The sequence below is a fragment of the Myxocyprinus asiaticus genome, chromosome 38 (assembly GCF_019703515.2).
Source record: "Myxocyprinus asiaticus isolate MX2 ecotype Aquarium Trade chromosome 38, UBuf_Myxa_2, whole genome shotgun sequence".
NCBI lineage: Eukaryota > Metazoa > Chordata > Actinopteri > Cypriniformes > Catostomidae > Myxocyprinus > Myxocyprinus asiaticus.
Window position 1 is genome coordinate 34,879,002 of NC_059381.1, and position 13,731 is coordinate 34,892,732.

The 13,731-nt window shown below is 38.1% G+C and overlaps 1 protein-coding gene across 2 annotated transcripts in view; it reads right to left on the reverse strand.

Annotated features, from left to right (window-relative positions):
- Positions 1 to 13,731, reverse strand: part of LOC127429345 (septin-8-A) — a 79,940-nt gene that overhangs the window by 41,955 nt on the left and 24,254 nt on the right. For both annotated transcript variants that reach the window (XM_051678322.1, XM_051678323.1), the window contains exons 4-5: positions 13,220 to 13,406; positions 10,491 to 10,652 (exon numbers count right to left, since the gene is read on the reverse strand). In XM_051678322.1, coding sequence (XP_051534282.1) covers positions 10,491 to 10,652; positions 13,220 to 13,406 — 349 coding nt within the window. The remainder of the gene's footprint in view (positions 1 to 10,490; positions 10,653 to 13,219; positions 13,407 to 13,731) is intronic.

Consider the following 13,731-nt stretch of genomic DNA (forward strand, 5'->3'; position numbering starts at 1 on the left):
CGTCACAAACATTTCCACCACATCTCAAATCATGTTTGTATTTTGTTTGATAAAATTCTGTTGTAGAAATTACATTTTAAAACATTTCTGGAATAAAAATGCAGACTCCTTTGTCTTGCTAATGTTAGTTTCATTGCTAGCATTATATGTATTCTAAATACTATTACATATACAGTATAACTTGATAGTAAAGTTTGCAGTGACAAACTTTGATGTCTGAAAGTTTAAACTAGTTTTAAAATTTAGAAGCTTGATGGTTTGAAGTTTGATGGACATTACAGAAAGACAAACAGCCAGCTAGCTAACTAGCTAGATAGTTAGACCGTCAGTGAGTCACACACACAGTCAAACAATAACCCATCAGACAGACCGATTTTAACATTGCTAGCATGTTCTAGCTAGTTGCTAGCATGTTTTAGCTAGTTACTAGAATGTTCTGGCCAGTAGCTGTTTACTAGTTGCGAGGCATTGCTAGCATGTTTTAGCTGGTTGCTAGGGTGTCCCGGCTAGTTGCTAGGCACTGCTAACATATTTTAACTGGAGTGTTCTGGCTAGTTGCTAGGTGTTGTTAGCATGTTATAGCTAGTTACTAGGATATTCTGGCTAGTTGCTAGGCATTGCTAGCATATTTTAGCTGGAGTGTTCTAGCTAGTTGCTAGGCATTGTAGCATGTTCTAGGTAGCTGCTAGCATGTTTAAGCTGGTTTATAGAGTGTTCTGGCTAGTTTCTGGCTAGAGAGAGCAGCTTAAATAGTTAACCCCAAAGTGAAAGTTCTCTCCTCATTTACTCACCCTCATGTCATCCCATATGTGTGTGTGTGTGTGTGTGTGTGTGTGTGTGTGTGTGTGTGTGTGTGTGTGTTGGGGGGCATTGTCACCCACGGATGGGTTTAGCCAATGCGCACCGTCTGTGTTTACTTAAGCGTCTCACGCTGAACAGGTTTACATACACGCCCTCCCGCAAATGTTGAAGTGGGAGTATACAGGGGCTTAAGCCCTGTAAAGCCTGTGTGTTAATACGGCCATGGTCATATGCGCGCACGCTCATGAGAGGGGTAAAATAGCGTGGCCTCTCACGTGACGTAAGCACGTTGCAATGGCATGGGAAAAATATTCACTGCACACCCTTAATATTTGGAGTTACTCAATGGGTGTATTGACATCCCAGTGAACACTGATCAGCCATAGCTCAGGTTCATTTATAGGGAATCTGTGAAAAGTTAGTCTTTCCTCTTGTAATGATGCCCGCAGACATAATCTAAAGTTTTTCAGTAGGTTGAGGCATCCAGGATAAGCACACGCAAGCACAATTTTGATAAAGAAACAGATACAAATACAAATCTATAGCAAAAACAATTCAGCTTTGTGCATGCGTCAGTTCTCAGAAGGCATTAATTAATCCACTGGAGTCGTATGGATTACTTTTATGATGCCTTAAAGTGCTTTTTGGAGCTTCAAAGTTTTGGTACACATTTACTTCCATTGTATGGACCTACAGAGCTGAAATATTCTTCTACAAATCTTCGTTTGTGTTCAGCAGAAGAAAGAAAGTCATACACATCTTGGATGGCATGAGGGTGAGTAAATGATGAGAGAATTTAAATTTTTGGGTGAACTATTTCTTTTTTCTTTTCTCCCCAATTTGGAATGCCCAATTCCCAATGCACTCTAAGTCCTCGTGGTGGTGTAGTGACTCGTCTCAATCTGGGTGGGGGAGGACGAATCTCAGTTGCCCCCCACCAAAAGCGAGAACCACACATTATAGCGACCACGAGGAGGTTACCTCATGTGACTCTACCCTTCCTAGCAACTGGGCCAATTTGGTTGCTTAGGAGAGCTGGCTGGAGTCACTCAGCATGCCCTGGATTCGAACTCGCTACTCCAGGGGTGGTAGTCAGCGTCTTTACTCGCTTAGCTACCCAGGCCCCTGGGTGAACTATTTCTTGAAAGCATAAAAAAAGGCCTTGTGTGGGTTTGTTTACATTTAAATGTTTGACAGTTGGTGTTTGATCAGAACATTCCATCAATGGGAGTCAATGGGATTTTTCTGATTTTGATCGTCTGCTATGCGGAAACTATCAGAAAAGTCATACCACACTATTATTGATAAGTTTCAGTGACGTCACTTTTTCCCCACAGCCACCATATTTGTGACCAACAGCGGGAGGAAACAATGGTGGTAAATGGAAAAACAACCGTAAAACAATATCAAGAAAAACCTCAAAAATTGCTTTTGATCATGCAAAGTCCCAGAAAATATGTATACAGGTCCAAGGTCAGCAAAAATATTGACAAATTTGACTTTCACAGACATTTAAATATATTTGATCAAAAGATTTATCTCTGTATGGAGACGAGTCTGATGTGTGACCCATGAGTAACACGTCTACCGGTACATCACTGTAAACATCTCTCATTCAGAACTTACAAATGTTTGTTTTTCTGCTCGGATTTGGTCACAATATTACAAAAAGATGATCCCGTCTGTATGAATGTAAGAGCTGCTTTTAACTCATGAAGAATACACAGAAAGCAACCGAGGCATATTAGTGAATATCATATATGTTTATATTGTAGTCTGGTGGTGTGAATAAAGTCTGCGCTTCATGATCTTATGATGTGTTGTTTATTGACTAACAGTAAATACGCATTAAATACAAAATTATTTTTTTTTATTTATTACAATGGGTTAAAGTTATGACATACTGGGTTTTATGAATAACATTGTCCTATGTGCATTTCCAGTTTAATTGTATCCTAATCGATGATGTTATAAATATAATTGACACATACAGATAAAGCCAAGCATACACTACACGACTTGCAGTCAGCTTCCTGTGACTCAAAGTCCGGTTTTTCGTCGTGCTGGTGCGAAAACTTCAGGATTGTAGTGTATCAACTACACGACCATTCGTTCCCAGACTTAGACAATGTGTACACTGGTATTAAGATGAGTTTTTGGGTGATCCGGTCCCAAATGAAAAAGCGAGACATAACCGTTACACCTGGTGGTCCCTTTTGAACATTTGTGTTCAGATTTCGAGGAGAGAGTCTTTGATTTCATGAGGACATACATCAATCATTACGTCTGTGTTTTACTGAATGATAATAAAGCATAAAGTAAAAGCGAGAAAGAAGACACTAAAAACCGGAGCACAGTTTCTCTCTCTTTTTTTATTAAAATTTTTTATTGATTCGTAGATATATTACAAAAGAAAAACACAACATATATACACTGAATCAACATTTAACCCCCACTACTACCCCTCCCCAATCACCAACCCACCCTGACCGACAACGAACACCCCTGTGGTCACATACAGTGGTGTGAAAAAGTGTTTGCCCCCTTCCTGATTTCTTATTTTTTTGCATGTTTGTCACACTTAAATGTTTCAGATCATCAAATAAGTTTAAATATTAGTCAAAGATAACACAAGTAAAAACAAAATGCAGTTTTTAAATGAAGGCTGTTATTATTAAGGGAAAACAAAATCCAAACCTACATGGCCCTGTGTGAAAAAGTGTTTGCCCCACCTGTTAAAACATAACTTAACTGTGGTTTATCACACCTGAGTTCAATTTCTCTAGCCACACCCAGGCCTGATTACTGCCACACCTGTTCTCAATCAAGAAATCACTTAAATAGGACCTGCCTGACAAAGTGAAGTAGACCAAAAGATCTTCAAAAGCTAGACATCATGCCGAGATCCAAAGAAATTCAGGAACAAATGAGAAAGAAAGTAATTGAGATCTATCAGTCTGGAAAAGGTTATAAAGCCATTTCTAAAGCTTTGGGACTCCAGAGAACCACAGTGAGAGCCATTATCCACAAATGGCGAAAACATGGAACAGTGGTGAACCTTCCCAGGAGTGGCCGGCCAACCAAAATTACCCCAAGAGCGCAGCGACGACTCATCCAAGAGGTCAAAAAAGACCCCACAACAACATCCAAAGAACTGCAGGCCTCACTTGCCTCAGTTAAGGTCAGTGTTCATGACTCCACCATAAGAAAGAGACTGGGCAAAAATGGCCTGCATGGCAGAGTTCCAAGACGAAAACCACTGCTGAGCAAAAAGAACATTAAGGCTCATCTCATTTTTGCCAGAAAACATCTTGATGATCCCCAAGACTTTTGGGAAAATACTCTGTGGACTGACGAAACAAAAGTTGAACTATTTGGAAGGTGTGTGTCCCATTACATCTGGCGTTAAATTAACACCACATTTCAGAAAAAGAACATCATACCAACAGTAAAATATGGTGGTGGTAGTGTGATGGTCTGGGGCTGTTTTGCTGCTTCAGGACCTGGAAGACTTGCTGTGATAAATGGAACCATGAATTCTGCTGTCTACCAAAAATCCTGAAGGAGAATGTCCGGCCATCTGTTCGTGACCTCAAGCTGAAGCGAACTTGGGTTCTGCAGCAGGACAATGATCCAAAACACACCAGCAAGTCCACCTCTGAATGGCTGAAGAAAAACAAAATGAAGACTTTGTAGTGGCCTAGTCAAAGTCCTGACCTGAATCCTATTGAGATGCTGTGGCATGACCTTAAAAAGGCAGTTCATGCTCGAAAACCCTCCAATGTGGCTGAATTACAACAATTCTGCAAAGATGAGTGGGCCAAAATTCCTCCACAGCGCTGTAAAAGACTCATTGCAAGTTATTGCAAACGCTTGATTGCAGTTGTTGCTGCTAAGGGTGGCCCAACCAGTTATTAGGTTTAGGGGGCAATCACTTTTTCACACAGGGCCATGTAGGTTTGGATTTTGTTTTCCCTTAATAATAACAACCTTCATTTAAAAACTGCATTTTGTGTTTACTTGTGTTATCTTTGACTAATATTTAAACTTGTTTGATGATCTGAAACATTTAAGTGTGACAAACATGCAAAAAAATAAGAAATCAGGAAGGGGGCAAACACTTTTTCACACCACTGTATAAGAATACACACACACACACACACACACACACACAAAAAGAAAACAAAAAAGAAAATATAATAATCATACGTAATTAAAACTAAACTTCTCTCTCCACAGCTCCTCCCCAAGAGTCCTCCAAAAACGCGAAATAATTGCCCCATTTCCTATCAAACAAATCCCCAAACCCCACCCTTCTACTTGACACCTCCTCGAAAACTGTCACCCTCCCCATCTCCGCACACCACTCCGGAAATTAAGGCGCTCTATCCGACTTCCATCTCCTTAAAATAACCTGCCTACCAATCATAACACTGGTCAGAACCCAATTGTTTATGTGTTTATCCCCCATATTGATGACCGCCCCATTGCCCAAAATACAGAGTCTGGGGCAAAATGAAATTTGAGTGCCCGACACATCACATATAAAACTCTGAACCTTCAACCAAAATTCCTGGATCTTAACACACCACCAAATAACATGAGTTGTGGTCCATCTTCTGATTGGCATCGCCAGCAGGTGGGTGTGTCTTTAAGACCAAGCCTATACAGTTTAGAGGGGGTCCAATACTCTTGCATCTCTAGATGCAGACTTGACATTTTTTGGAATCCTAGCAGACACTCCCTCCTCCAATACCAAGTTTAAATCTTCCTCCCATAATCTCTTGATAGAAGTTAAAACTCTGTCCCCCAGACTCTGAATTAGCAGGGAGTAATACACTCGTTGGGACAGTGCGCACACATGACGACAAGACGTCTAGATATCAGGCAGTTTTGAAAATATTCATAGCGTCGGGGACTAGCCTCGGCATGTCGCAGGAGTGCGCACACAAGACCTTTCGTCATGAGATCCGAGACTTCTTATCGCAGAGCAGTCGCCAACTCAAAACATCAAAGGAGACGAGCTTGAGTCGTGTAGTGTCCACTAGGCATTAGTGACATGTCTGAATAAATTAGCAAAAGACCCACAAGTGTTTTATCTGTGTTCTCCCCCTTCATAGCTGTTTGACATTGTCAAAATGAAGCCAGGTCACTTAAGAGATAAAACTTTATTGAAAGAAAAATTAAATTTTGGCTATGGCAAGTAAACACCAGTATCACCTTTTAATGATGTATAAATAGAAACAAAAATGTTGCCGCCTTGTGCCATATCCCAGAGCGCAGCACAATGAAGCAATGTGGAATTTTGATCACAAACATGGCAGCGCAGTCATACAGTGCCGTCACATGAAACAGGTCAATAGAACAGTTTGAAGGTCTATACAGAGTTTGGTGAATGAAGCCTGAAAGCTCTGGGAGGAGTTAGTGTTCCTTAAATATTTTCCACACTTTTTGAAAAAATAACAGCTTGAGTGGAAATTACACAAAAATATTCTAGTCAAGTTACCTTGACAAATGTCTCTGATTTCATTTCAAGCATGCTCTTCACTGACACTGATGTCTCCTTGGTAACCACGTACACTAACTTTTGAAAACAATTGGTTGAAAATTGTTGGTTATGTTGGAAATCACTCAATTTAGAGACAGTCATAATTTGTGTAAAATTACTGTAGCTATAAATGCATATTGAGACAACAGAATTTTCAAACAAAATGAAAAAGTTTGAAATATGTTAGTTTTAATAAAAATCAACCTGTGGGACATAAAGAAACCTCTAATATAAAAATATAAAAAGATCTGAACATCTGAACGCTGCATCTGAACACTGAAACTGATCAACTGATCCAGCACACAGAGGAAGTGAGCTTCTTGTGTGTCAGATCTAAGTAGGTAGTCTTACAGAGCTCTTTCACACTAACATGCGATGTATTTATCACCCACTTGAGTTGATCAGTAATCCAATAAATTTTCTCCTCAATGCATCATACTAACACCTGCTCAAGTGCCTCAGTCTGCCTCTCTAAAGGAATTCTCGATGTATCGATCACCTTGATGAGCTTTTAACACAGATGTAGTAATCATTTAGCAGACGCTTTTATCCAAAGTGACTTTTAGTAAACCTATAACAGGAACAATCCCCCTTAAAGTAACCTGAGTTCAATACAAGTTAAAGTGGCATGCCTTTTGTGGCATTGCCACATTACTTCTTTTTAAAGGCTTAAAGTGCATGGTCCTATTTCTTTTACCACCATAAATGTATTATTATTTTTTTTTTAATGGAGAGATGAGTCCAGAGTATTTTCTGTGGTAAAACCACAAATCCTATTGATACAGCTTAACTTACTGAACCCAGAACATTACTCAATGGTACAATGGTGACAACTCATAGCTCGTCTTTTAGTAGGGCTCTAATCAGAAACTTTCACAGCGCTAAACTTAAGCCACTACACCAAACAACAAACATATACACAGCTATATTTGTTGCTGGTTTAGAATGGGACATGAGTTTCCTTTTCGATGCGTGAATAAGCCTGACACTGCAGTATCTCAAAAATGGTTTTCTTTGAATTCTACCTTAAGGCTAACATAGCACAACATAACCAAGTAAAGTGAGGTCAGGTAAAGATATCTGTTCTCACAAACAACTAATGGTTCAGCGAGCTGTTCTCCATGAATCACAAAACAAACGCCCAATATGGAATGATGAGATACAAAGTGCCCTATTGATGCTTGACACAGATCTTTCCCATGTGACTTGGTTTGAAAAGCTTTTAAGGAAAGGAACAAACAAATCTGTAGATGTGGAGTGAAAGAGGAAAATGTAATTGGTCCTACATGGTTGCTCACATCACTTAACTGGGCAATGGACTTTTGCATAGTAAAGCCAACTAAAACATCAACTGTTGTCACATTTTTGCCAAAAGATATTACGTGGTTCATTACATGTGCTGCAGCAATTTCAAGCTGAAATATCTACTGTAAAGTACTAAAAGTGAGTTAAATGTTCTCCCAAACAGATGAGGTGTTGACTTACGTTCAGGACTCATACCCTGGTCCTTTAAAGGGGTCATGAGATGAGGAATACAAATTTTCCTTTATCCTTTGACATGTAAGAGTTCATTGTACTACAGAAACATACTGTAAGTTTCAGAACTCAAAACTTCCTCCTCAATAAAAAAAAGACCATTTATTTAAACCAAAAATGGCTCGTTTGGATTTTCCCTACTTTGTGACATCACACGGATGAATACATCAGCACGACTGCCTGTACAGCAAGAGTAAACAAGACAGATGGACCTAATTTTCCTGCACACCAAAGGGGACCTACACAGGACAGCGTCTTCTACCCATCTGGACTATTTTTAAGTGTTATTCTACATTAACATGCAATAGACGAATGGCTTTGACCATTATCATGCATCTCGTGCTGCTTTTAAAAGACACAGTGTAAAGTTATAACTCTTAAAAGGAGACCCCCATTCTGCGTCTTGCTGTTTTCAGTATAAACATGTTTTTGCACCCATCTGTGCTATTTATTTATTTATTTTTTCAATTTGGAATGCCCAGTTCCCAATGCACTCTAAGTCCTCGTGGTGGCATAGTGACTCGCCTCAATCTGGGTGGCAGAGGACGAATCTCAGTTGCCTCCGCATCTGAAACCGTCAATCCGTGCATTTTAACACGTGGCTTGTTGTGCGGATTCGAACTTGCGACTCTAGGGGTGGTAGTCAGCGTCTTTACTCGCTGGGCTACCCAGGCCCCCATCTGTGCTATTTTTAATTGTTAGTCTATGATGAATTTGATGCGTTTCCAATTATGTGTGCTGTGTTTTAAGAGCGGTGCATGCTCATCTTTTAAAAACGGGTCTGTTCTGTTCCGTCCCTTTCCACTGCTGCAGCTAGCTGGGAGAATCGTGTCTCGTCCAGAGTAAACAGAGTAAAGAGGATGGAAGGTGTGAGATGTTGTGCCGGTGAAGACCAGCGTCTCTGCTTTGGCCTCTGCTGAAGCATCCCAATATCAGGAAGTCTCTGAAGTTTAAAAAAGTTGATGTGTATGTGATGTGTGTCATGTATTACCGTGCATTTGATTATGTTTGTGCATCACGTTTCACCGTGGATTGTATTATGTGTGTTCAGCACATGTATTGCTTGTGAACCAGTATAATTCAAGCTTTGCAAAGGAACTGTTATTGAAGAATGGGGCAGTTAAAACAATATTGGACCCGTTCGCAAAACTGTAAGTAAGCAATTCCATTAATGAATGTTTTATATGTCATGACTGTTTTATAGTTTATGGTGCTGAGTGATAACAGCTGTGCTTGAGATGAACATTTTAATGTATTCGGATGCAATGTGTAGGATATGTGTCATGTGTAAAAGTTACAATTTTTAGTTACATTTTTTTATTGTTGTGGAGCTTGTTCATTGTCTTTCTATTGAGTTTCAAATGTAAATGGTTGTATTTGAGAGGCTGCACGCTGTTAGCCAATCATAACAGTGATTTACGTTGAAGTTTAAAGGAGGCGCTGAGGCCAAAACTGAGCTTTGCAGATAGAGAGCCAGAGACTGGGTGGAAAATGATCATATATTACTAAATTATGACTGTTTGGTGCAAAAAAAAACTTTACTAACATTATAAATGGACCTCAGAGAAAATAATAAAAATCTTTAAAAAAACATGTCATGACCCCTTTCAAATGTATCACCTTACATAAACTATAGTAAAAAAGTGTTTAGATGTCACAAGATAACGTTGTGTGAGGAAGGGCCCAAAAAGAAAGTGTTTATGAACTAATAATCTGCCATTTTACATGCGGTTTGTGTGAAAGTGAATAAAAATCATTTTTGTTTTAGAGCCACTAGTCTTCATTTCACCAGGAAACTACTGCAATATGTCATAATGATGACGGTGGAAACAGCTATATGATAAAATACACCAATGTTCAATAAAGTTAAATTCAATAATAATAATAATAATAATAATAATAATAATATTCAGAAAACATTTCTGCAATATATAGCTAGCCTAACTAAAGATATTACTCTTGCCAAGCAACATAGGAACTTGCCGCATAAAGGCGTGGACACACTACACTTCGTGCTCCATTCACTCCCATTCAAACGCATCCGAATACAGCAGACAGGAAACGCAAGCTCATGCAAATAGATTTCATACTACACTGCGTACCAAAGTTCAAGCTTGGTGAACTCTGATCCGCAAATTCGTACGACGAGAGGACACGTGACCAATAGAAGATTGAAACATCACATGCTGACCTCTTGGCTCAATATAAAGAATAGATACTATTTTAAAGCTGCATATTTTATTGATGCAGGAAAGTGAGTAGCCAATATATTTTCACATTTTTAATATAATATTATTCATTTTTTGTGATGTATTATTTACTTACACCAGAAGTCCTCCTGCATGACATCATATCCTGGTCTGTTGTGTTGTACGAATAAAAATTAATAGTGTGACCGTCCCTTAAGATCATATAATATGTGCGGTCATAGGTGTGCATCTTAAAACTGCATTTTACAACTGCTGAGAACACCGCTCATCCAATCGTAATTTAGAGTCAGAATTATCCATATATAATACAAAACATAATGCAACGAATTTCCATTCTTAAATTAATTAAAAATTTAGATGGACCTTTGTGTGGTTTGTATGTACAAGAGACTCACGTTCATAGAGGAGTTGATCTCTGTGACGGCTTCATCGTCTGTGGGAAACTGGTAGATCTGAACACCATTGCTAACCAGCTCACTCATGATTTTGATCTTGAACTTGTGTAGCTCGCTCTTGGAAATTGTGTCTGCTTTAGCGATAATAGGGATAATGTTCACCTAAAAAGAGAAAATCAAAATATATTTCACAATATCACATATGTTTACGTTCTAATTCCACATGTCATGCTTGCAGTTAGATAATAGATGAGTTCTCTGCTGTGTTTCTATGCTTCAGTGGAATTATGGTTTGGATTCAACATGCAATTAAAGGGCTTGTGGTAAATAAGAAAAAATAACAGTAATAAATAAAAAAGATTCTTACAGAGATTCCTAAGTGAGCTAACAACCACCGACCATTACTTTTAAGGCATAGTGTCATAGCATCCTAGCAAAATAATTTTTACTCACTAAACAGCTTAAGTTCATTAACATGGGACATTAGAATGCAGAAACTTTTGAAATACACCTCTCTTTAATAAATAGTTGCCGAACAAATTGTTGACAGACAAAAACTACTACTAAAATAATCATTATTAGTATTATAAAACACTGATTTATTCATTCTCAATAGCTCTAAACATGGGCAGCTCGTGTGAAATGTGGCTCAATAGTGTGAGGTCACTGGGTCCTGGGGCTACATCATTATGACATTATCACTACACCATCTGTGCTCTGTGGGTCTCCTGAAACAACAGAAATCCCTACCTCTCCTCTCGTTCACTCTATTACTCTCTGATGAAATGAAAAAACTGATTGGCTCTTTTTGCACCAACAGACAGAGGAAGGCCACACCCACTGTCCTACATTTTCACTCATTTAAGGATTATCAATACATTCATCAGTACAGCAATAATTACATCCTGTAAATGCTCACACAAAGGCAAAGGCTCACAAAAAGACAATTTAAGTCATATTTTCAGTATAAATCTTGACATTGGTAACCAACATATTGGTTCAGGGCGATAAATATCGCACAATTAATGACCTTTTGATAGTACTGTGAAAGTAAGGCACTGCCATTGTATTCATTAAAACATCTCTGTTGTTCTACAGAAAAAAGTCATGCAGGTTTGAACACCATGAAAGGGGAATTAATTATGACCGAATTCTCATTTTTGGGTGAATTATTCCTTTAAAAAATATTTTACACTATTTGACAATTTGATTTTGTATGATATTCTGCAGTTTCATAAAATCGTTCAATATTGGGCATTTTGATATTACTGTACGATATTTGGCATTTTGAAGATATTGAACAATGTTTGGCATTGTGAAAATATTAAACTATATCTAGCACTTTTAAATATATAGCACGATATTCAAGACTGTCAGCATTGGTCGATAAATATACACACTTAAGAGTAATAGCAGTGGCTCTCATGTGGGAGACGCATGTTCGGTTCTGGCTCGTGTCACAAATTAAATACAAAAAATACAGTGGCAAGAAAAAAGTGAATGTGAACCCTTTGGAATTACCTGTATTTATGTATAAATTTGTCTTAAAATCTGGTTTGATCTTCATTTAAGTTAAAATAATGAACAAACACAATCTGTTTAAACTAATAACACACAAATTATTGTATTGTTCTTGTACATATTGAATACATCATTCAAATATTCACTGTGTAGGTTGGAAAAAGTATGTGAACCCCTAGGCTAATGACGTCAACAAAATCTAATTAGATTTAGGAGTTGGCAAACATGGCATCCAATTGATGAAACGAGATTGGAGGTGTGGGTTAGAGCTACTTGACTTATAAAGAGCACTCAAACATTTTGAGTTTGGTGTTCACAAGAAGCATCTGCTGACATGGACCATGCCTCATAATAAAGAGATCTCAGAAGACCTACAATCAAGAATTGTTGCTTTGCATGAAGCTGGAAAGGGTTACAAAGTTATCTCGAAGAGCTTAGATACTCATCTGTCCACAGTTAGACAAACTGTCTATAAATGGAAACAATTTAGTACTGTGGCTACTCTCCCTAGAAGTGGCCGTTCAGCCAAAATGACTCAAAGAGCACATAGCAGAATGCTAAATGAGGTGAAAAAGAACCCTAGAGTGACAGCTAAAGACTTGAAGGAATCATTTGAACTGGTTAACATCTCTGTTCATGAGTCTACTATATGGCATGGTGTTTAAAATCTTTGAACTGTGGTATCAGGACAACAAAATATTGTACAGTCCCATTCCTGAGAATGAGAGCTTTCATTTGATACATGACTTGTCCATTTAGGTGCTATGTGAAGGACTTTTATTTTCCTATAAGTATTCCTACCCCATTACCTAGGGGGCACTTATTTTCAACACAAATGTTTTGAGGCCTTATTTTGTTATTTTAAGTAACATATATCCAAGTGTTCACTTTCTTTTTCCACTGCACTGTGAATGTTTAATGGGATGTGTTCAATAAAGACAAGAAAGATTATAATTGTTTGTGTGTTGTTAAATTAAGCTTTACTTTGATTAATTAAATTGACTTTGATGAAGATGAGATCACATTTTATGACCAATTAATGCAAAAAGCGCAAATTCCAAAGGGTTCACATATTTATTCTTGCCACTGTAAATAGTATAATTAGTCTTTCTCCACTCTAGGATATTGACGATATTGGTAGACAAGCGCAGAAAACACAGTAACTGAATTTGCCAGCACAACAACATATTTAAGTGACATGCATATACCTTGCTGTCCAACTTTTTCATCGTGACTAAATCCAGGGACTTGAGCGAGTGTCCCGTGGGAGCGATGAAGTAGAGACAAATGTGGATTCTGGTGTCGTGGTAGTTGAAGAGAGAGCGCTTGATTTTCAATTCTTCCTGTAGGTAGTTTTCAAATTGTGTGTCAATGTAGTCCACGATGGGTTTATAGCTTAAAAAAAAAAAAAAAAAAAAGAATTTAAGAAACTGTAATCGTCAGGGATTTTCATATGCATGCAAAGGATTTATTAATAGTTTAACAAAGCCATTTCACACAAATATTTGAGCAAATTTTAAACATTTGCTATCAGCCCATAGTGGTGAGTGTTGACATCAAAAAGCTTGTGTTGAAGGAATAGTTCCAAATATAAACATTCTGTCATTATTTAGTGTTCTAAACCCAGGAATAATATTCTAGCAATTCTTTTCCATATAACCAAGGTGATTGAGAACTATGGCTGTCAAGCTCCAAAATGTAAAAAAAAGAACCACCATAA